At 40.8% G+C, this 26036-nt stretch overlaps 1 protein-coding gene across 1 annotated transcript in view; it reads left to right on the forward strand.

The window, feature by feature from the left end:
• Positions 1-26036, forward strand: part of LOC146810896 (5-phosphohydroxy-L-lysine phospho-lyase-like) — a 250027-nt gene that overhangs the window by 71971 nt on the left and 152020 nt on the right. The window contains exons 4-6 of the mRNA XM_085617945.1: positions 1871-1945; positions 7329-7416; positions 7507-7623. Of these exons, the coding sequence (XP_085474071.1) occupies positions 1871-1945; positions 7329-7416; positions 7507-7623 (280 nt within the window). The remainder of the gene's footprint in view (positions 1-1870; positions 1946-7328; positions 7417-7506; positions 7624-26036) is intronic.

Consider the following 26036-nt stretch of genomic DNA (forward strand, 5'->3'; position numbering starts at 1 on the left):
AACAACATTGACACATGACTAATAATAATGGCGTAAAAGTATACTTTGTAAACTTTTCATCAGAAGGCAACATCTACAAACCCTCTGTTGATAAAGAGAGATTTTGGCATAACCACTTTAAATGTATGCCTTATTCAGAAGACGCAGATGGTAGGTTAGATGTGAGTACCAATTGACTGACAAGTTTTGAAAACCTGAAACAAAAATAATCTGTGATTATATATGTGAATCTGTCTATCACAATACCGCATTTTTGATACGAACATTTGATAAAGTAGCATAAGTTTTAGTAAAAGTACCTATGCTAATATTTATTTATATATATATATATATATATATATATATATATATATATATATATATATATATATATATATATATATATATATATATATATATATATATTTATATATACAGCCTGCTCAACTTCATCACAAAACAGCAGTGTAGAAGCAGTTTCTATATTCACAATACCGCATTTTTGATACGAACATTTGATAAAGTAGCATAAGTTTTAGTAAAAGTACCTATGCTAATATTTATTTATATATATACATATATATATATATATATATATATATATATATATATATATATATATATATATATATATATATATATTTATATATACAGCCTGCTCAACTTCATCACAAAACAGCAGTGTAGAAGCAGTTTCTATATTGTTATTAATTGTTATCATCGGATAGGAGCTTCATTCAGAGCAAGAACCTAAGTGTGCAAGGAAATCAATATAATAAGTGTACCCATTGACATAGCCTATCTACAGGGCCTCCTCATGAAGCAGAGCTACAAGACAAAAAAGATACAAAATAAAAAAGATAGCTCTAGATATTGTCATCATATGTAGTCATCAGCTTACCATATCTCCATATAAAGCAAGAACATGTAAATATACATGGTAATGCCTCTCAAGTCTGTCAATTTGTAATTAAAAATACAGCAAGATCTCCTTTTTTTATGTCCTTTTTGATCCTCCTCTTTTATTGTCTAGTAGCTCGCCAGGCTCCTGTTTTCCCAAAAATTCACAATAAAATATATTCTTAACAGGGGCCTTCTGTCTGTCCTGTGCATCCATTGGTCTGTTCAAGTGTCATTCTCATTTTGCTTCCATTCTCCATGGTGCAGAGCAATGGGTTAGCCCACTTCATCCATTGGCAGTCTTACACTGGCAGTGATTGTATTTTGCGTGTTCGCATATGTACAGCCACCTGAACGGGAGCACACTTCAGTGACCAAGCTAGTGTGTTTGATCTGCAGGGCCACTCTTTTATTTTTTTTATAATTTCTATAAGGTTGCCATTTGTTTAATACTGCATATGTTTGCAAAAAAGAACTAAACAAGCGAAACGTCAGATGCTTGTTTCCAAAAACCGACCTTTCCCAATGCTTATTTAGTTTTGTTTTCTTGGAAAGCATTCATAAAGATCCTTGAAAGGTACAAGCCTGTGTATTCTTTCTGAATGGTCGCTTTGACATTGTTGTGATATGCAGTTTGACAGAATTGTAATTCTACTTTTAATTCTGGCTTCCATCTGAATAATAGTGTTCAGCTGACATTATTTGATGCTACTAGTTTCTCCCAGGCATAGGGAGGATTATGCAGCATTGTAATTAGGGAAGCACCCATTAGAACTGAGGTGTCTTGGATCAACTGTCTGCTACTTATCAGTTAGAACCCCCCTCCCCTGCTTTTGTGGTCACATGAGAATATTGAATGTCGAAGGAGCAGGTGGAGGGATAGGTGGGTTAATGCCTTCTATGGGCATTTCAATGTAAATCACATTGACACCTTTTTATATATGTTTTTCTCTTAAGTTTCATATTAAAGTACTTGCCTTTCTTTTTGTAGATCAGAAGCAAACGATCTCGCCCTGAGATTGGCACGCCAGTATACCAAGAAAAACGATATTGTTGTTTTAGACCAGTAAGTATTTAATGTAACTAAGGCTTGTTCATATGTAATTCTTTTGTTATTTGAATATTATGAATATATTTTGTGGCAGTACCCGGGCAAAAGGACGGAGCAGATGCAGTTTAAATTAATGTTACCACACCATCTCTCGTATGTAGTGGCTGTCCTGGAAGGGAAGCCATCAGTGCCATTTTTGGGTCATCGCATTATCTATTGCTGTTGATTAAGCTGACCTCTAAGAAAACAACATATATTTCTTAAAGTCTGAGTGTCCTTGGTTCATTAGTAGAACCAACAGTTTGAGGGTGCCATTGTCTCACTGGATTGAAAAGATTTTCCCACTCAAGTATGTAAATGTGTCACCTTCAACCCATACAACCACAGGACATTTCAGCCATCTGTCCAGTAACTCACATTTTGTTGATCCTAGAGATTCAGGAATTTTCCAATGCAAAATGTGAGTAAAATGATTGAGTAAGAAAACGAAGTGGAGTCCATGCAAGTCACACTACCCTGGACTACCCTAGGTGTTTAGTTTTCAGAAATATTTGAGTTTAGTAGGATCTCTTGGGTGGAGGCTGAGCCTGGGCCCAAATTCCGTAGCTACCCACGTCATCAAAAACAGTCAATTTTTTCACTGAACATTTTGATGTTGTCACATTGCCTTTTGGGGTCTTTCCTACCGTGGGCTCTAGGGTCACTCACATAAGTGTGGTATAGTTTTTACAGGGAGGAGTGTGGGAACATAGATTAGTAAAAAAATGTGTTGTCAGTTGAATTTCTCTCCATGTTTGGCTTCCAAATGTAAGCCATTGTGCAAGGAGGAAGCGATATGGCATAATGACTTCTGAATCACGTGATAGTATCGGTTACCCCCAATGCAAAGGTGTAGAAATTACCACTATTTCAAAGCTCAGTGTCTAGGACATATTTAAAACATGCATAGGTTTCATTTATGCCTATTTTAATTCATTAGATTTTACCATATGAATTGCTGTCTGGTCGGTACACATTAAAAAATCATTATAAGCTGCTGCTCAGTTGGTCGTCAGTATTGAATGTTTTTCACCAACCAACAAACACTATATACGTCTCACTGACGTAACATTATATTACTTTCAGGATTAAAAAAAATCATAATTGAAAACATTGTCAGATTTCAATTTCTTTCCAATTTTTACATTATTTTTTATTTGAACAGATAGTTTCTTTGGGAGGACCTTGAGAGACCCCTTGCTATAGTTTGTCTATAGTTTTCTGGAATGTATAGGTTTCTGTGTTCACCCATTGGTTTCACACCTGTTTCCACCACAAAGTACCAGTAGGGTGAAACCACAAAAAATAGGGAAAATTGAGTACCACCTAGAAAAATGCTAATATTGTGATAAAGAAACTGTTTTTTAACAACTGTTAGTGTAAATTTGGGAAAATTGTGATTTTAGCAAAGCAAACCTTTCGTTGATGCCATTTTTGTTATGAAAAAAATGGTTTCATGCACACTGCTTTTTTGCATCGTTTCAAAAGCCTGCTTCCCCTCCCCCCAACATTTTTCTATATTTTAGCCTAGTGGGTTTCCGAAAACCCTGGCCATCTTTAGAATGCCCACATTGTGGAAAATAGTTATTAAGGCTTAAGCGTGAAGTACCCCAAACAAAAAAAGGCGCAGCTCTGGGAGAGGAAAAGCTTCTGCAGTTTAGGGATTAGGAGTTGGGGATAATGGAGCTTTAATATCATCCTACAGGACAAGGAAGTTACTCTAATTGATATTGCTATAGGCCAAGCGTTATATGCCTTCCCGAAAATTGAGTTGAAGGCCGTCTGCAGAAGTGAGAGTCAGTTCGGAAGATGATCAGCTGCTGACAGAAATGTGTTAAGCTCACTGAACCACATTTGCCTTGAGGCTAACCATAGAAAAGGTGCCCCAGGTGTTATCTTCACATCCTAGTGTCCCTCTTTCTAATAGTGGCATACCCCACTTTCACACTTTCAGGTAAGGAGTTTGCCAGTCATTCATGTACCATGAAGTGGGTAAGCGGGAGCTAGCAGTGTTTCATGAGTGCAAGAATTATGGGTGCCATTCAGCAGTCACCATCTAGACAGCACAGGCACCTATTTGGGGCTAGGCCACGCCAACTGGGGAAAAGGGATGAGTTGTTTCAGCAAACTATTATCACAATTTCGAATACAAGACATTGGGAATATGCAAATGAAGTTAGGACTTGAGAATTATTGTCACTTTCTGACATAAGACAGCAAACATCTTACCTAAAGAGTTGAGTTCACCGATGTGTAGTGTTTTTCCAAGTGATCCATTCTATTGCAGGGAAAGGTAAAGTAGGTGATTAGAGGGACTGGTAACCCTCCCAGGTTAGGAAGTTGCAGATAGAACAAGTAATCTCAGCTTGCATGTCTATTTAGCTGTAAATCAGAGTAATGGCTAACAGGCTCATGGTTTTGAATGCTTATTTGTTAGTTTGTTCTAAAAGTATGTGAACACCAGAATATTTGAGAGGAAATCAACACAGGAAACATGTGGAGTTGACTGTTGGATTTTCAACCCACTCTGACCATCAGAGTGAGAAGAGATTCCAGATAATGTGTGCAAAGTTATTCCGTAATGACCTGTTTGATGTATAAGATGTTTAAAAGGTGCCACAGATGCTTTCCTCATTCCAACAAACATGCAAGAAACCTAAAGTGAATTAGTAAGGACAGACTAACTGGGTCCCCAGAGAAGTGACTTGTGATGCTCATGTTGTGGTCTCTTGCCAAAGTTTGTATAAGATGAGTTTAATTTGTTTCTACATAGTGTTTGATCATCCACAGATAGGGTGGCAGGTTAATGTGTGGAGCGTAGCTTGAGCTGATGATAGAAAGGGCTACTCCCAAGACCAGATATATAAATTGAATAGCTGAGGAGCAGGAGAGGAGGCACTGCTAATGATTAGAGGTCTGCAGTTTCCTAGACACTCATGAACATCAAGTACAAGGACTCTCTCTAAATGCAATAGGCAGTTAAGCACCCGCCAATGGTTCTAGGAGGACGTATCACTCTTTAGTTTTGCCTGCCGGTGATGTTCAGGCACTGAATTCCATTTTACCCCATCTCTAAGGAGCAGGACAACCCTCCTCTTTCCCTCATGTGCTTTTGTTTCTTTTTATAGAAATACCTAGACATTTGCTCGCTGGCCTAGCATCTCATTACCCTTCGTGGCTTTCCCCTATTTTAAACAATTTTAAACAAAGAAGAACAGGGCACACAGTAAAAATGCAATCCACAGACTCGTACAGGGGAAGAGGTGGCGGGCTCCTCAAGCAAGGATGTAGGTAGGTCATGACCCAAAAACACTGCAGTGATCAGCGTGAGGCTCCCCTTCTTATCTGGGTAGTTGACCTCTGCTTCCCCAGCGAGAGTCTCTCATAATGCACGTCTTTATAAACAGTTATCCCATACACCTTCAGTGCTTTGCCACCGCTGTGCTTCTACAGGACAACTTACTTCAGGTAGAGGATTCACATATGCAAGGAATGCTGCATTGTATTCCCTGGAATATACGACGGAAGAAGTGTCGGTAGGTGTGCACTGACTGGTCCTATCAGTATTGAATGTGCCTTCATGAGTGTATGGAAGAGGAACAAAGAGAGAGTCGCTCAACAGTAACACTACTGCTCGGTTAGTTAGGCACGATTACCCCCCCAGCCGGGCGCCTTTTTTTTATTCCTGAAAACCAGGCAGCAATTCCAACTGGTACAAACCTGGACTGCAATACTAACCCTAGGTCCTCCATAATCTGAACATGCTACACTAGCCCTCACCAAAACGGACTACAACACAGAATAATGATATCATCCTCATAAAATAAGGGTAGTAGAATACTTACTGGTGATATTACAGCTCCACTATATTTTATGATCATTTATGCAAGGGCATGGTATATATAGCACATATAGCAGAGTTCTGTCCAACACTGAAGTCCACTGTCAGAGCACTTCTCTGGGTTTTCATTCATAAAGTGGACTTCATTTGTTTGTGAATGTGACTCGTGAGAGAGGTTTACCTGTCATCTCCTGGGACTGTGAAACCTTTCAATATTACAATGCCAGCAGTGGAGAAGCAAGCACTTTCCAAAAAGAAGAAAGGTCTTCTTATTCTTTGTGGTTTGAAGAGAGAACACACACGGGTCTTCCTTGATGCCCTTTGAAGTACAGGAAGTCCCCGGGGACTATGTCCTTTCTTGGTGGCCATGCAACACTGCCCGGTTTACTCACATATAGGCCATGGGCCTCTGAGTCGTCTCTTTGACCAAGACGAAAAAATCGATTTGTTGACATAAAACAGTACACTAAGCCCTATCTAATATCCAGTGAGGCATTGAGGGATTTTGAAATGTAAGCCCAACAATTAGCACCTGGTATTAAAATGTACTACTCACCAATTTTATGTTAAGAGAACCGCCTTGTCTCTGCCAGTGTCAAACCATATTGAATTTGGGCTCTAGGTACTTTGGTTTACTGTTTCCGAGGTATACAAAAACAAGAATGAAGATCTTTGACAGCAATCTGATCTCTAATAAACCCATGTGTCCCTGCGTATGAGGCATGCTTTTGTAAGTCAAAGGCCCAGAAACCTGGAACCACCAGACCTCTAGCTCAAGATCTCAGAATGACCACTTAAAGTTCTGTAGTAGTCCAAAAAAAACCTTGTTGTCCAAGCACCTCTTCAATTCCTGCAGCTTCATCATTGACCTTTTTTACGTATGCATCGAAACGTCTTGTTGTGTGAAATGTGTGTGGTTCTAACCAAAAGCTAATGCTCCAAGTGACCTCCAGGGTATGAATCACCCTAATACCCCCTAATAAGTAAATAAATGATACTCTGTCATATAGTAAGATTTAAACTGACTCCCAACTAGAATTTATAACGTAACTATCAGGAGAAACTTGAATTATAAAGCAAATGATATCACTGTGTTCAAGATAAAAATATTTGATCTGCGCTGCTCCATTGAAGAATTTCTCAGAATTAGAAAGTTTCATCACATTAATAACACAAAGAGAAGTGTAAATAAGTTTAATCTTTTTTTCCAATGCACTTCATTTTTGTAACGTGGAAGCCCTAGTTATGTGATATGAACATACTGCTGCTAATTGTTATGTCTGTGCGTACGTTTTATTTACTACTTTTATGGCCGTACGGCCAATATAAAGTTTTATTACTAAATAAGTTCATTTTGCTCTATTCTTTCTTTTGATTGGGATTATTTAGTTTAAAATCCTGAAAGAATGGCATTGCTGGTATTGCTAGGTGACAGTGAAGCTGACCTGGGTTACTTCTTCTTGGATATACATCCATAATACCTACAAATGTACTTTCAGCTAATTTTGTTTCGTTTAGTGCATATCACGGCCACCTGACATCTCTCATTGACATAAGCCCATACAAATTCAGAACCCTGGAAGGACAAAAGGAGTGGGTTCATGTGGTATGTACTTGAACACATCGAAGAATGCTGATATCAGTTCTATCAGGTTAGCAGTTTGGCCGCTTACCTTTATCATATACTTGTGTACAGGCTCCCCTACCAGACACTTACAGGGGACTATACAGAGAAGATCACAGTGATCCAGCCACTGCCTATGCCAATGAAGTGAGAAAAGTCCTTGAAGATGCTCAGAAAAACAATCGCCAGGTAAGACAGATAGTCAAGATGTGTATATTTAATAACGTGAATATTTTAGTAGACTAGGTTAGTATTCATACAAGTAAACAAAGGAATCACATTATTTTGTATATGTGAGCAGTCACCAAGTTTTATAAAAACGTATGTGTTCTGCCTTAGGTTAGGGGCAGGGATTCATGCCTTACACTGTACCAATATGACACAAACATGCACTCATATATCCGTACTCAATAACATTGCCTCTCTTGTACTCCTCAGTCTCTCTTCTGCACGTTTTTGAATCCTTTCTCGTGCTCACTCCTGCGCCCTACTCATTTGTGTTTTTTTCTCTGCTCTCTATATGCTTATGTCTTCAAGAATTCATGTGTAACACCATTCAATGTTTTGATTCATGAGTGACCCAGTTGTCCTTCAGACACTGGGATGGTTTGCAAGCGAGCTCAGTATTGCAAACAGAATATGCATGATACGCACCTCAACCATGCACAACAAAAGAATCCGTCTTTTCCAGAGGTTTGTGAAGAGAGTATTTATAAGCAGTATTTCAGTGGCAAACTATAGTAAATTTAACTCCCTAAATTACTCAAAAAGGATCATGAAATTCCCCAAAATGATTCAAGAAATAACTGAAAAAAATCACATGTAATGACTATGCCATTCAATTGGCAATTCCCCCCCAAAATATTGTACGTTACAAAACGCACATACCATTAACCCATTTTAGTCTATTCTCAATCCTAAGCCGAGGCATTTAGTAGAATCACCTATTTATTTAATTGTCAGAAAATAGGATTCAAGAACGAGCTCAAATTCTACCGTAATTGCTCATCAGTGGACATAATGTTCTTCGTCAGTTCAATGGGATTATGCCACCGCACATAGTATTATAGTCAAGTCAGAGGATATCACTACTAATATGCATCATTTTGACATTAATGAACATGATATAGTCACATATTTACTCCACACACAACCTACCCACACTATAATTGTCCAGTGCTCTAATACCTCAAAAGATCTTATAAGTTAGGATTGGAGAGTGCTAACTAATGTTTTGCTAACCAAAGTAGTGATTGATAACTATCCCTAACTCACTGTTGTGTCCTTCTGGACACAGTTGAATGTCTTGCTAGCCACTCCCTCGAGGGCTGGCCCATACACTTACCTACACCCATCCAACACAGGTGTTGCCCTGCTAATAAAGGAGCCCGAGTGCACGTACTCATGGCCATTACCAGCAACTATGTTTCCGGTGTCGGTGTATGTCTCTTTCTACAGCATGTGGGCCTACAGCCCAAGGATATCACACTCACTAGGTGAGTGAGAAAACATTTGAAAGATTTACTACTAGCAAGTACATTGTTTAAAGGTATGGTGTGGAAATCACCTGAGCAGACGATTGAATAGTTTTAAAGTATTGCTTTTACAGTATTTACACAGAGCATATATTAAACCCCAGGATAGTCTGTAAAATGTAACCTGTCCTAGATGTGATGAGAAGGGGGTTGCGTACTTTGCTTTGACGTGCTCAGAACTGGATCTCGGTGGGATTTAGCTATACTATTTTTATGGCTGAAAAAGCTCATGGCGTAAGCAAAAGTGGAGCGAGGTGTCAAGATGCTAGAATGATGGCATGCATACTGACGTATGGTGAAGTTATGTAGATTTAATACCTATCTATCTGGTGATTACTTTCATCCCTCATGTTTTAAGGACAATTTTTCATTTACTGTGGTTTAGTATAAAAAGCGGGGATGTGAATTGTTTCTATGAATGATGTCTTCCCATTATCTCCTTTTCTCCTTGCCTGTTTCTATTTGTCTCACATTTTATACAGCTTGCTTGCTTGATCAAAGATGTGACCATTTTAAGGTGAGGTTATTTGGGATGGAGCTGTGGCATTTAAAACCCTCTATGGAAGCCCTTATTTCAAGGGTTGATCTTATGTTATGTTATGTTATTTAAATTTATTGAGCGCACAGATACTCGGGAGTGTCCCGGCGCTAACAACAGAAAAAGGCAACAATCCCCCGAAATTCATCAGAACAGCAGGGTCTTCAGGGATTTCCTGAACAGGAGAGGATCACGAATGGCCCTCAAAGACAGGGGAAGAGCGTTCCAGGCAAGGCAGGCTCTACGGGCGAAGGAGTTGCCCCCCAAGTGGCCCCGCTCAAATTTGGGGGTCTGCATAAGCAGCAATGAGGAAGACCTCAGCTGTCTCCTAGGGATGTAAAAGGAGAATCTGACCTGAAGATATTTGGGGCCAAGACCATAAAGGGCTTTTTGAACAATTGACAGCATTTTAAATTTAAGACGAGACTGAACAGGGAGCCAGTGAAGAGCCCGCAGTTGGTCCCGGGCACTTTGCCGGGAGGACAGTCCGCCCAGAAGTCTAGCTGCTGAATTCTGGACCACCTGTAATTTCGATACAAGGTAACCAGGGCTCCCTACCAAGAGGGCATTGGCATAGTCTAAACGGGATAAGAGCAAAGCGCGCACCACCGTTTCTCTAGCCCTGACCGGGAGCAAGGGAAGAAACTTCCTAAGACTCCGCAAAAGCCCAAAGCATGTGCCGGTAAGTTTTTTTATATGAGAGGCAAAGTTCAGGTTATCATCAAACCAAACACCGAGGTTTTTAACGACTGCAGTGATCGCTGGGGCGCATGGAAAGCCCAAGGGCCAAAGTCTTGTTCTAAACTCAGAGGGAAACGAGCCAAACAGCAGAACTTCTGACTTAGCCTCGTTGCATTTTAGCTGTGCATTAGCCAACCACTGAAATACCGAGGACAGACACTGTTTCATGGCTGCCTTTACATGGTTGTGCTTCAGTTTCTATATATAATTTTTCAACCATCCCAAATGTGCTGAGTAAATATATATCTCATGGTCAAACGATTTCTGTTCCTGGTAACAACATTTACACATTTTTCCTCTTGGATACCTTGTCTCTTTAATCACACATTCTGTAAATTCACACATGATGGCATAGTGCAAACTAAAACTAAGGAATTTCATTCAGAAAGCATAAAGTAGCTCTGCGGCATAGGCTTATCATAACTAAGTAACAGGGTGACTAATTGCCTGGAGCCCAGTCGCAGTTGTGAATAATGGTACTGACTCGTGCATGTAAGCACTTTAATACAAATTGATTTCTTCCTATCAGTTCAACCAGACACTTTCTAGATTGTTATCACAAGAAGCTATTTAAATACATTGGATCAGAACATTCTATTGAGGATGCAGGTATTGATTAGCTATTGCTCTTACTCGATCATTTCAATTTAATGCTGTCCTGCGAAGTCAATAGTACATGCAGGGTTGCTTCATCAATCACGCTAGAGATAGGAATGTTCCCTGATTCTATGTGGGTGACTGCTAGAGCTGTACCTTTCTGAATCCTAAAGATTTAACAAAACAAGTTAATTCCAAAGAAATTCAGCCTTTTATAGTTCCTGCCCCATATACAATGACCCCATTGCGTAGGATAGCATTTGTTTTGGCACCTAAATACTCTAGAAGTAGTAAGAGCACATTTTGTGGCATTTCCTGGTTCCTACTCCTATTAATCCATGTTCTGAACTAATTATTTAACATCGTGTAGCCCTTCCACACACTTTATATTCCTGTAGAGGCTTTAAAGGCACTTGTTAATAGCTTTTCTGCCTTAAGTCTCAACAATTCTTCAAATTTTTAAAAATAGGTTCTGACTGCTATCTGTGTTGGTATATTTCGCTTTAACTTTTGTATTAAATAATATATGCATTTTAGCTATTGATGCCAAAATCAAGTCAGGCACTGGTACAAGTGGTTTTAATGGTGGGGTTAACAAATCTCTATGCACATTTTACTGTTTGCAAACAGTGGCTACATCTTTTGGAGTCTCTTTAGAGATCTGAAATTTGAAGATACATTTTCTTTATATGGATAGTGGTTGTACAAAAGTGCATTTTCAACTGATTTCAATATGAAAGAAACTAACAATAATTGCCTGTTGGTATCCACTTGTTATATGTGGGGCCCATTTATTAGCAGTGTCCCAAAAAGGCTTTTCAAAATGTTATTAACTGCAAATGTGTAATGGCAATGAGGGAAAAAAAAGCTTGGTTTTTTTTTCCACTTCTGGGACGAACAGTTATCAATCCTAGACCTGGAGCCTACCTCCTTCAGTCCATGTGTATTTCTTTTTAGATTTTGCCTGACCCAGCGCATACGTTCTCGGCGAAATCTTTTGCAAACAAAAAAAAAAGCTTAAAATAGGCTTGGAGCCCACCCATTATCTACCATTGGTTAGCTTCGACGTCACTCTTGTTTACTTGTTTCCTATTGGTCTCTGCTTCTGACTTCCTGCTGGGGCTTCGAATGTTTGTCCCTGCCAGGGAGCATGGAGAAAGTATAACTCTCTGTCTGTGGCCAGTGTCCTTCCACTTGCAGCTGATTTGTTTTTTAATTATTCCTTTCTTCATGCCATGCACTCTATAAGAGTGCATGTGTCTGCAGTCCTATCTCCACCCCTGCTGCCTGTCATCTTGTTCTCTCCCTCCCTCCTCCCACTGTCCATGCCCTTCCATCAACCTCCCTACCCCACACTTGTGTTGCTTGCTTGCCCCCTGCGCGGCTAAAAAATAAAAAAAGGGCTATGACGTAGTCCTGCTGTCCGTTGAATTGCTGCTACCTCCCTCATGTTCTTGCCCTTATCCTGATGACTTCTGTGTTGCTGCTCCCTCCCTCCTCCCCTGCACCGCCCTTATGTTGTTTTCCCCCTTCCTCACCATGCTGCTGTGCAACATGCCTTAATACAAAAAAGGCGACATGACACGGCTAACTCCAGCCGTGACATAGTGCTTTCTTTTTCTTTCCTTTAGGCCCTGATGTACAGCAGCCTGTTGCTGCTGTGCAGCATTTCTAAATAAACATTTACAATGTCAATAGATCTCGCATAGGCTAAACCTATTGCCTTTGCTAATGTATCCATTAAAATACCATTATTCGAAAAGCCTGTTCCAGTAGTGGCCAGGTTTGGATCCCATACTCTACATAAAATTGCCACTATTCACAGTTAACCATCTATAATTCTGTATGTCTTCATTCCTGTGTATGATAAATAGCCTATCATAAAGCCTGTTACCTTGTGTGACACAAATTATTTCAGAAGATATGAGAATGTATGAGAAAATCAGTTGTCATTCTTATGTATATATTTGTCTTTGAAACTGGCAGAAGAGAACGTACAAACTGTCCCTTGAAATGTGATATTATAAAGTAAACCACAAACCATGTTTGACATGGCAATGAAGTTTATTTTCCCATTTACCAGGCAGTCATTTAAAATAAAGTAAATTATTTTGAAGTACTTTTCAAAATTATCAAGGATTGGGGAGAATTTCTATTGGAGAAACCACTAGCAGTATAATGAAAAAATACGGAATATGTTGGTGAGGGTAGCATCCCCAACAAAGTATTTAATCAAATGGCTATCAGCAGAGGAATTTGGGTACATATCTTTGTGAAGATGTGGAAGAGATAAGAGTTGCAGAGAAAATGTATGGCATATAGAGTCGGATTGAAAACACAAATTAATTACTGGCAGGCATGTTGGGTACAGTGGGAGAGGAACTTTCACTCTTTTCAGCAGACAGTGTATATGGTAAAGGGATTAAACTGCTAAAATTTCTGTCAGAACTAGAGGACTCAGAACAAATGCATCAGATTTGGGGTTTTAGGTAAAACCGTATATGGAATCAAAGTCTGGCTGCATTAGCCTCCGCCAAAGTTTCAGGGTAAAATAAAGTCTATTTCTGCATTTAAACAGGTAGTCATTGGGTGGGGAAGTGGAATTTGGAAGAAATATAAAGACAAACAATTTTGGCAGAGTCAATCAGGCTCGCCTTTTAAAACCAATGCGGACACTGCTTTGCTAATGCCCTTTTTCTGATGTTGTTCCGCATGAGCAAAACAAAAAAAGTACTTATTTGCATATGCTGAACAGTATCGGCAACAAACATATATTTTTTTAAAGCACGCCAAATCTGATGACATGTACATAGATACTGCAGGATACAGCCACCATTTGATTTGCACCTATCTTGGAGCTGTAAATAAACAGGAATAAAAAAGCGTACCAATTTGTGCATTAAGAAAGGACCAGCCCAGCAGCAAACCGCAGCTGCTCTGTCTTCCAAAACAGAGAGAAAGAAAAAAAAATGAGACAGGGTGGGGGCAGATGCACACTAGAGAGAATCAATTCAAGTTTATTAGCATTGTTACTTAAAACCATCACATAACAATAAAAATAATCTATAAAAACCTTATAGAGTAGTAAAACATTGCATGGCCGTAAAAGCAGTCCATAGAAACCTTTACAGGACAGTGAAACAGTTAGTAAAATCTTAAATACGTATAGTGTGCAGTAGTGCAGGTTGTGCTTCATTATAAGGATGACCCTCATTGATGACGCCCCTTGGGAGCAGGATTAATTGGCCAAAGAATGTAAAAATAGAAATCATTCTAAGATTTGATCCAATACACCATACGAGCGCTGCCAATTCAAGTTCGAACTTGAGCCCGACAACCCGCCCTTAGGGTTGCTTTCCACAAGTAGAGTACAGGGGGACCTGCCCTGCAACTAGAATCGCATCTCCCATCAGTGGTAGAGTCAACAAAGTAAACTGGTCCAGCTCCAAAGGGACTTAGTCAAAATCTCTCAGAGTCACTTTCTGGCATCTTATTGGACACCAATATAAGGAATCGAACCAGTCGGCAGTTCAGCCACGGGTCCTCAGGGGCCAAGCAGCCCAACATTGCCTCTCTCTGAGTGCGAATCCCTCCTTGGTTAAAATAAGCTTTTAGCAGCTGCCTCTGTTCCGCTAGAATCTCTTTGCAGGTGCAGCATATCTGCCGTGGTTGAGCCGCATAGGCGGCAGGCCGTCTTTGCCAGTGCGGAAGGTGCTGAGCGCATGGTAATAGCCCCAAACGATATTAGGGAGAGATCAAGAAATCATGTGAACTCCATGGAATAGTGGTAAAAATAGAAACAAATTTGTTCCCTGAATGCAAGCAGTGGAAGGACACAAGTAAAGCAATTGAAAAACAGTAAAGAAGAGCTCCAGAGATGGAACAAACCATCTGGATGAACAGCATTGAGAAGAAAGTAATGACAAGAGATAGTTAAGAAGACTATCCAATCAAGAAAAAGAGTCGAACCCAAAGGCCAAAGTATGAATAGGTTTTAATGCATTAAAGACTGTAGTTTTTTGGCAACCGACAGCTAAGATTGTTATAGGGGAGAACTAAAAAGACATACCTACTTCTCTACTACTTCCCTGGCAATTTGAAATTCTTGCCCTTCACATGGTCTAAAGACCACACAAGAGATTTGCAGTGTCATATACAAGCTGTGACCTGACCCTGATGTGCTTTTTAATCTTATTAGCTCTAAAGACAGGGACATGTCAGAACCTTCCTTTGCTACATGCAGAAGATCAGCAAGGAGTCCGAGCTGTAAATAAGAAACGTAAGCCTCCAGAACTAATCCTGCATCACATTACTTAACAGTGAGGCTGCAGAATGACTCTTGTGCGACACGTAGGGAAATGTGTTCTTATCTACATAAGGATAGGTATAAATTTCAGATTTCTGTAATTAAGTGCACAATGATTTATTCTCTATTTGCAACAGACCTGTTTTATCTCATGAACTTTTACCCCAATAAGGGGGTTGGTTTAATTTTCAATGCTGAATTTGTCCGGCTCGGAACAACTTTGTGTAAGAGTGATTATCCGTTTTGATGCTCTTATTAATTAATTAATTAATTAATTAATTAACTATATTTCATGGCCGTCTGTGTACAATATGATCACATATATCCACTGGTTTCAAGTTGTGGAAGTCCACCGACCCTTTTATCAGTTGCCTGATCTTTTACTCACCCTTGCTTCTCAACTGATTCAGTAGACCTTATACCTGCTATTTGGGTGTCATTCTGAAAAAAAAGTGAACACTTGCGCAGATGTTTATACATTTTTGTGATTAAAACGTTTAAAATGTAAATTCAAAATAACTGTATTTCGGCCACTAAGGCCATAAAAGTATACAGTAAAACAATTTAAAATGCATAAATAAATATCTAAAAAGATAAAGCTGCCACATTGATTCTACATATTTGTTGGCTGGTGCAACATTACCTATGAGAAGTCATAGACAAAGGGAATTTCATGCGTTAGTACAAAGATCAAGTTCAAATTGTTCCAAAGGAAGAGCAGATTAAAATAAAATGGATCGGACAATAGAAATGCATACACCAGTAGTGTGTATCGTGTGTATGGACTAGATAGCAAAGCATCTCAAGGAACGCAGCATAAGTTACAATATACTAATAATTGATCCCAAGGAAGAGTGGGCCGTACTTCTTAGAGGAGAAGAAGAGCCTTTCTTCTTATGAGCCACATTGCACCCAGGTATTTAGCAACCGCATAGGCATATAATGGATGACAATCTATTCTTAATATTCTGAGAGCTGTACAATAACTATGTGTGCCCAATTTTCCACAAACAGGCGATAGCCGGATGAATCTTGGCCAAGCACATGCTGGACAAGCAAACACAACATGATGGAGGGTTTCCTTCAGAGAGTTGCAAATTGGACATACTAGATAGCCCAGAGCTGCCCATTTGCAAATAAAAAATTTACATTCTCCACAGTGAAAAATCTTTAATGATTCTTACATTAGTGCCTAAAATAATAGGAGAAGAGCAACAGACTTCTGACCCTGTTTATTTTCAACAATCCTGAATGTTTAAACAACTAGTTAAATAAAAAATATAGGAACATTGTCCTGATCTCTATATTGTACATCTCCATTCACTGGCAGCCTTTCTGTGTCCTAATACAAGAATATCTGTATTCTCACCCACCTTCCTCAGCTCCCCTTCTCCCTTTGCATACCGTTGCACCTAACTGCTCCCCCGTGCTTGTCACACTCAGTGATAAGGAATCAGAGTGACTTTTCCCAAGTCATCCTGCAACTCAGCTGAATTGCTGTTACAGCTAATACGAGAGGAGGTGTGGTGAGGTGGGGTCTGAATCAAGATGGCACCGGTCACTTAATTTTAGAGCTCCACATAAACTCTCCACCATTGGATTAAACGGAAATGAAGAGAATTCTGGTGGGGGGGTGAGGCTGGGGTTAGCTGTACAAAGCTCTGTCAAGGAGGAAGAATAGAGAACCTGAAAAGGCGGGCTCGCATCAAGATGGCGGTTGCCAACTGAGAAGGCTGTGGAGAGACAAAGCAGACTGTGATGGAGTGTCCCAAGAAGGAGCATTGGGGCAGTCCATAAGATTGCTCAGACGCAGCAGAGGGTGTGTGGAGGGAGGGAGCCCTGGGCTTGGGAAGTGAGAGTATCTCCGCTACGGAAGACAGAATGGGGCCACATGTTCCTCCAAGGAGTCTGTTCCCTGAGGTGGGGAGTGGTGGTAGGCAGTGGAGACGGTGATCCTACAACCTTCAGAGTAGTTGGTGAGAAGGCTGGGGTCCCCCAGGATCCAACTAAAGTGGAGGGAGGCTGAAGAATGCAGCAGGTGAGCAGCTTCGTGGTTGGGTCTAGCCTTTCTATTGGATCTATCCAGTGATCACTCTCTTAACACTTAAAACTTTTCAGACGGTTACAAATTTTCATGATATATTGCTAGGGCCACTCATTCAGGATCATTTTTGAGTTGAAAGGTCTCATAATAAAACACAGATTCTCTAAAATAACCCTGCCATATCTTATGTATGCCAAACAAAGAGAGACAGTGTGAAAGTGTGGAACACAAGACTGATTCCAAAGCGCAGAGCAGTATGGCACAAGGTTCACCAGTGACTCAGAAAGGAAGGCCCAACTAAAACAGAGGAGCAATCAAGGGCTGTGCAGTATACAAAATGCATCAACGCAGGGAAATTGAAAGGGGTGCAGTCTTAATTCTTCTGAGTATCAGGCTATAAGAGGAATAGGAAAGTAGAATGAATAGTGGAGTATGAAAAAATAGAGTAAAGGGATCCCTTAGTTTAGTTACAGTTGACACTATGTTTAACACAGTTAGATTTAGGGAAAAAGGGGACGGAGTATGGCTTCACCACCTCAAAGAGACGATTGAGCGAGAGAAGGGAAGACCGGAGATGAGGCCGCCCACAAGGAGCAGCATTAACAAGACATCATGGGCTGTCAGTCACACACCTCAGGATCCAAATCGAGGTAGTGCAGTGAATAACTACAAGTTTTCTACTTACAACATATGATAGATGAATAAACCAGGAAAAAGGCAGGCAAGCCTGAGTTAATTCGAGCATGAAAAAACAGATGTAATGTTCATACTTTTACCCACTGATCACAAGCGCCTTAGACCACAACTCTCTCTACAACAGTTCTTAGTCAAGGACAAGAAAACAGGTGTGGTAGGAATACTAATTTCAAAGAGGTGTTCATATGAGGAGACGCAGAACCTTAAAAACCCACGAGAGAGAGAGATCATTTTCAATGGAATAATGTGAGGCTCGCCTCCATTGGAAATTAGAGTGTATGATCCCAACAGGGGATGAGATGACTTCCGCCTCCATACACTGCAAAAATTGTTAGTAAAAGCTACAGGACCACGAATCTTAGGGGATGGAGGAGGACATCAACATCAGATTACATGCAGAGACTGATAGGACTACCCAAAGCTGGTACCCAAGCACACAGGTTATTCATAGCGAAAAGCCAGAAATTACTTTGAGATCAAGGTCTTAAAGGTGGGTGGCGACACAGAAACCCTCTTCACATAGATTACTTGCGCTACTCCATGCCCATAAGATGTATGCGCAAACTGATTACAGGTTCTTGAATAAACTCTTGTGAAGCACCTTTGTTGTCACAGAACAGAGGCCGATAACATTATCAGACCATGGGCCAGTGTGATTAACACTTGGGCTAATCTGAAAAGAACAAGAGGTGCATGTTTGGGTGGTCATTAAATAGCTACTTATTTAATGAAGAACAGGTTATTAAAGAGTGTATTCAGTTCAACAACACAGATGACACCTTGGTGGCTACTATGCGGGAGGCACATGACTCTTCAGAAAAAGGGAAGTAAAGCTAATGTCCATGTGGCAGGAATTCCTTGTATTGAGGAGCCCCATAAAAATAAAAGACATGGCGTATATTAATGCACAAAGGAGGAAGATAAAGCTGCTGTAACTAGAGAAAGTAAGGTACATATTAAATAAGCTAGACTTAAAATATTACGAGGGAGGGAGCATGAGGGGGAACAAGGTGGGTGCCCTGTTGGCTAACTGACTACATGAAGAACGCATCCACAATCATTTTTGTGAAGTTCAAGATAAGGTGGGAGGACGGGCAACATCTGAAGCTTATAAACCAGAGGTATTTTACACCTTCTATCATGAGTTATATACACAAGAACTTTGCTTTAAAAGCACACATGAAGATTATCAGCAAGACACAAGATTACTGCATTTAACAAAAGAGCATAAGGAGATTTCAAACTCCCCTATTTCTGAGGAGAAAATCTTAACTGCTATTAAACGCTGCAAAACAAATAAAGCATAATGGCTTATGCACTGCGTGCTCTGCTCGGTGACGACCTACAGGAGCCTCCAGAACTACCTTCCCTCTCATTCCTCTTGCGCTTTAAATCTCCTAGTAAGCTGGTAACTACCATATATGGTATGTCGAAAGAAGTTAGACAAGTACAGTATATCAAAGCCAGGCTAGAATGGCAAACTGATCTGGGAGTTACATTGGATGATGGCAAATGGAGGTATTGTTGTGAGAATACCTCATTAAATGGAAGACACAGACTAATACATTTTAAGTTCCTAAACAGAGTGTATTATACGCCGGAGAGACTGCTCCGATATGGTCTGAGAGACACAGCCTGCTGTGAGCGGTGCGGGGAAGACATGGCTGTTTCTTTTGCATGTTGCTTGGCTCTGCCCGCAGATTGCGGATTTCTCAAAGCAAATCTTCCACGAGTTAAACGAAATAACAGGGTTAGCACTCTCACCTGACCCTCTGCTAGCTTTATTGGTATACACTGGGTCTGTGCAGAAAGATATCAGGAAGCTAATGGCGATGGGTTTGTTCCTCGCTAAACGTAGAATAGCGATGCATTGGGCACCTGGGCCTGTGCCATCAATGGCAGAGAGGACAAAGGATATGCTATACTGTAATACGCAATCTGAGCTATGTAGCGAGTTGTTACTCCCACAAAGTCGTCCCAAAGGTTTCTGGGGATTGTATAAGCAAAACCTTTTCGGAAACGAGTCATGTGAATCAGGAGGAGACAATCAAGATTGAATATAAGTAAATAGCCCTGAATGATAGTAAACTGTATGTTATAATTGAGCAGCAGGGGAGGACTTATAATGTTTTTTGGTGATGGGCATAATTTCAGAAGGATAATACTCTTGATCGTATGCACGATGTTAAAAATACTTCTATGTCTAGCATAGCGATATTTGTTGCCTCTGTAATCTGTGTAGAGTCTTGGCTTTTTATTCTTTTATTGCGGATGGTATGGTGCACTGTGAGTATTAATGTATCACTGTGAAATGTTTCAATAAATTTATAATAAAAAAAAAAAGCATAATGGCTAGCATGAGTGGGACCGCCATAGCCTTGATCTTCAAGCTAGGGAAAGGTCAAAGACAACCAATGCCCTATTGGCCAATATCCATACTAAATATTACTTATAAGCTACTTGCCACCAACTTTGCAGCACGCCTGGAACAAATTTTGCCCAAACTAGTCTAACCCGACCAGAACTGCTTTGCAAATGAAGACAAACTCTAGATCAAACAAAAAATGTGGGTGATTATTGGCAGGGGCACTAAAAGGAACACTAGTTTCTCCTCCCTTTTGAGATATACATGCAGCCCTTGGAGCAGAAGATTAGAGATGATCAAAATATTAAGAGAATGAAACTGGGGAAAGACCTTTCAAATTGCACAGTTTGCAAATGATGTGCTGTTAACGTTGACAGACCTGTGTAGATTGACTATGCAAGTAATGGAGGAACGGGCAAGGTACCGGAGCGTGGCAGTATTTAAAGTCAATATGTCCAAATCAAAGGGTCTATTGAACATGGTTGACGATGCTGAAATAGAGAGGCTGAGGCAGGGAAGCCTGGTTAGATGGGTGTCCAACAGATTAAAATATCATGGAATAGAGATTACTCCAAAGCATAGAAGACGATGCAATGCCACTTTCAGGATCATTAGAGGGGGTACAATGGCAATCCTGGTGATCATATAACATTTCAAAATTACACCTCATTGGATGTTCCAAAATATCTATTCTGACCAAAATACTTACTGTATGTATTTCAGGTGTTGCTGTTATGTAACCTAAGAAGTGATTTAAGGAAATTGCACAAACTCCTTACTGAGTATATATGGGCAGTCACGAAACCATAGATGCAGAAAATGCAGTACCATGCACCCCCAGGGTGTACCTAATATAGAAACTTTTAATTAGGTTTTTGATGGAGTGTATTGCGAGAGAATTAGATAAAGATTATTGCCAGATAGACTTTAAAATAGTAAAGACACCACTGTGGAAGATACCATGGATACCAAAATCCCAGTGACCTAGATACACGTTTCTTTCCCCAGTAGCGTCTTCAGTAATGAAGACATGGGGCACATTGAATAGCAAAGTGAAACTGACAGCACACCCATCACAGCTTACACCTTTGTGGGGGACATGCTGACTTTACTCTAGGCCTATCAAAAGATGTTTTTCAAAGTGGACTGAGGCTGAGTACTTCATTTTTTATTTTTTTTAACGGTTTTATTGTCTTTTTTCTTATTTTTATACTAATACAATTCCAGTGGAAGACATTTGTCATATCACAACAAGGTGTGTGTGTGTGTGTGTGTGTGTGTGTGTGTGTGTGTGTGTGTGATAGAGGTGTGTGCCCAAAAGAATAGAACAATGTATAGCAGTACTTTTAATACAAGTTGGGTGCCGGTGCGTAATCTCCAGTTAGGACTACTGGAACAGCAGCAATTAAGTGGTAGTTTAACGTTCACATAAGTTGGGCCTGTTGGAGGGTAGAGATGTCAGAAATATGCAGTTGCAACCAATTCAATAAATGTAGAATAAATGATTATAAAAAAATAAAAACCACTAAGGAACCAAAATAAGGACTGCGCGTGTTCAAGGTGACAGCGTAAAGTAACACAAAGGTTGTGAATCCAAAGGGAACTAGTAGGGCAGTACCTGTGGTAGGAAAGACCCAGGTGTTGTGGTAGGGAAGGAGGGGGGTGGAGGAGGAAGAGTGTGCATCGCTGTAGTTTTCAAGAGGGGTGTGGAACAGTTGGCGCCTCCTCGCAAAGTTTCTCCAAAATAGTATCCCATGTCTCAGAAATTGGGTACTTTCTCAGAAATTGCCCTTCACCTTTTGTGTGTGCAGCATTGCCCTGTCCTCAGGGAGGACCTGGCTTGGCAGTTTGGTCTGGACTGTTCCCATGAGGCACAGGGTCAAGACTGATTTGCATATGGCTGGGTCCAAACTGGGGTGGCGTAGTGGGCAAAAGAACAATGGATTTAACCCAGATCTCTTGACTGGGGGAGAATGTTTGAATCATTCAGCATTCCGTCCATCATTTGTTGCAGATACACTTTTCGCCCTAAGTGGGATGGGTATGCCCAGACATGGGTCCCTTGCTCACTGTGCCACTGGATTCAAGCTAGCCTGGCTGATGAAGCGCAAAATACCCTGAAACCGGTCCCAGGATACTTGTTTCCGGTCCAGGGAGGACCTGTTTTGGCAGTTCGTCTAGACTGTTGCCATGAGGCACAGGGTCAAGACTGATTTGCATATGGCTGAGTCCAAACTGGGGTGGCGTAGTGGGCAAAAGAACGATGGATTTAACCCAGATCTCTTGACTGGGGGAGAATGTTTGAATCATTCAGCAGTCCTTCCATCATTTGTTGCAGTTACACTTTGGGCCCACACCAGCATGGACAGAACCCACAGGGAGGTCGCTGGGGGATTTGCCCCTTTCCACTTACTGGTGATCAATCTCTCTGCCAGTCGGAGTGTGAAGTTTGCAAACCGTGTTGCTGCCCTATAGTTATAAACACAGGTCACCGCAGTCCTTGTGCAGTGTGTCAAATGTGAGATTTTGTTGTTACAATAACCGGTTAGTGACAGGCAGAATCAGAGCATGTGTACCTGTTCCAGGTCATGTGTTAAACAGCGGGGACATACAGCGCCAGTGCGGTGAAAATAACAATTTATTTTGTTGGGGATTAAGTAGGCACGGGGTAGGATATAGAATTGAATTAATTTAAAACTGCCATTTAGGGATACTAAAGGGGGATAGGCTAGAATGGTTCACCACTCACTGTAAGTGCAAGTGTGGCCAAGATCTGTATCCCAGAGCCTCTGCAGTTTATTGAGCGGGACTGCTGTGTCCACCCGTATCTTAGACGTGTAAATATTGGCTGACAAGAAGTTGTGGGTGTTCCTGATGTATCTCTCCCCGGGATTGGCTCAGTTCCCCAAAAAAGAAGCATGTAATAGGAATTGACCAGGCGGGAGTTCGGAGCCAGCCAATAAGTCCTCCAAGGAGAGGAGCGGTCCATCCTGATATGTCACCTAAGCTGTGCAGGCCTGCTGTGTTAATTCACTGTGCAGGCCTCGAAAAATCACAACAATGTTACTAGACCTGTAGGTCTAGTGACCTTAAATAATTTACTCTACCCATTGGTAATGCTCTTGACCCTTAAACTGGTTTCAATTGATGTGAATGTGGGAAAATAATTTAATTGATTGAGCTGCCATTTTCTTCATTATCACATATGAGAGCACCTTCAAATGTGCGAGTTCAGCATGTCTGCTGTACAAAAAACTCTTTTGTTTGATTTAATAGGCTAAACTTCCTATTCATGTATAATACAAATCTAGCCACATATAGGGTACACATGACCCCTGACTTGCCTCTTAGTTCATTAACAGCCTTTTCATCAGGGTGGGAGCAGGAATGTTTCTCAAATCATGTTTAAATCTATGACTTTTAATAAATACATAACTAAAGCATAAAGTGTTAGCGTACAGTCCTATGTAATCCGCAGATTTTACATTGAAATGGCCACAAACATTCCCATTGACATGCAGCATTACTGATACAACTATATAGTGTACAAACAATAATATTTGAAAATACCGTTTCTGCAAATATGTGTCACTTGCACATCTCCAAGTAAAGTGTTCTGGTTTGTTTTGCACCTATTTAACTTTGCTTGCATCACACTTCTTAATTACAAAAAAAATTGTTTTTGTAATTCCTGATATGTTTTGAAATATTTGTAATATTAATTTACATGCTATTTATTTAAATGCTGTGTTAAATAAAAATAACTGACATCTTCAGACAGCTCACTTGACAAAATCCTCTAACTCCAGTAAGAAAGAGAAAAATAAACCTAATTTTCTAAGCAGCAATTAGTGAAAAGACAAACTGATATTTGACCCCTACCCGGAACAGACAGCAAATGTGTCAAGATAAAAACAAGATTTAATGGCATCTTTATTGCTCATTCACTTTCTGAATGAACCGAACACCTGTTCCTTTCCAGCCTGAGTTTACTCGCCAGATGGAACTAGTAGGCGCTAAAAATATCTCGACCCAATAACATTTTACTCGCAATTGCGAGTGGGCAAGTAGATTTTTCGAGGCCTGCTGTGGTAAGTGGACATGCGTCCGCGCAGCATTCCAAGTAGCTGTGATAACATCAGTTTGGTGGTTTGGAGAAGGGGAACACTCTGTTGCGGGGCTCTGGCAAGAGGATGGAAGAGGGCACTTGTCCCAAGGAGAAAGATGCGTTGCCGTATCTGCCCGATTGCCACATGCAAACCAGTGTGACACCCACTGGAGTTGGGAGGCCAAATAATATTGTTTGAGGTTGGGAGCATTGAGCCTGCCCCTGTCTGTAGCGATGCAAAGGTTGAGCATTGCTGCTCTATGACGTGTGTTGTGCCAGATAAGATCTCCCATCATGTGGTCTAAGGAACGGAAGAATGGTCGGTGTTTAAAAAGAGAGATATCTGCGAAATAGTACAATACTCTCGGTAGGACGGCCTTTTTTGTCAAAACCACCTTTCCCTCCACCAAGAGTGGCATGGTCTGTTAAAATTACATTTGCACCTGTTGTGCAGTGACAGCATGGACCAAATTGCCGTCCAGGAGGCCTGTGGTAAATTTGTATTGCCAAGTAATGAAAAGTAGATGGCTGCCATGTAAGAATGGTGCCATTCACCCCAAACAGCGGTTTTGGAGTATGGCTGTTGAAAGGGAAAAGACACGTCTTGGTCCAGTTAACTCGGATGCCGAAAATGGTGACAAAGTCTGTCAGGAGGTTCGCAATACTGGGAGGTATCGATCAGATATCATAAGATAGAACAGGACGTCATCCGCATAAATGGAGACCAAGTGCGTACTGCCCCCCAAGGGGATCTCCCAATGTTGACCCTGGGTATGAAGGTGATGCACCAACGGTTCTAGTGTCCGAGAGAACAACAGGGAGCCCTAGCGAGTCCTCCACTGAATTGCTATGGAATCTGTAATATGACAGCCAATTTTAACTCTAGCTGTGGGGTTGGTGTACAGTAATTTGATCAGCTGAAGGAAGCGGGTTCCCAGGCCATACCGTTGAAGTAGTTCAAATAAGTGCCACTTGAGGGAATCAAACCCTTTATGCAAGTCTAAAACTAAGCACCCTGAGTGGCGGTATCGTTCTGAGATATGTGTAAGTATACAAAAAAACACTGATGTTTCCAGGAGGTGTTTCTGGCAGGTACAAACCGTTTTTGTCAGAGTGGATAAGTTGCGGTACCAGGGGACCCAATCGATCTGCCAGAATTTTGGCTAAGATTTTATTGTCCATATTTAACACAAGAGGTCTGACGAATTCTAGGCCAAGTGCATCTCTATCCAGTTTAGGCAAGGAAATAAGGAGGGCATCCCTCAAAGTAGATGGCAAAGATGCTGCAGTGAGAGCGGTGTCATATAATGTTTTGAGATGGGGTGCCATTAAAGGTACATACATTTTATAGCATTTAGTCGGTAGGCCATCCGGTCCCGGGTTTTGTTGGTGGCAAGTGCACGGATTGCCTCCAGCAACTCAAAGTTGGAGATTTGTCCGTTGAGTTCTTCCCTGTTTTCTGGTGAGATCCGCAGTAGGGTCATGCCATTCAGGAAGTCACTTACGGCTTCCAACAGTACTGTAGACACTGCTGTATATAGAAATGTGTAGTGGCATGTGAAGTGTGTGTGTCTGTCTGTCTGTCTCAATTGTCCTTCATCGGAACGGATAGACAGGATGGGACGTTTGTTCACTTCCTGATGAATCAACCATGCCAGTAATGTACCTGAGA

This window comes from Triturus cristatus, chromosome 7, assembly GCF_964204655.1.
Source record: "Triturus cristatus chromosome 7, aTriCri1.1, whole genome shotgun sequence".
In the NCBI taxonomy this organism is placed as follows: domain Eukaryota; kingdom Metazoa; phylum Chordata; class Amphibia; order Caudata; family Salamandridae; genus Triturus; species Triturus cristatus.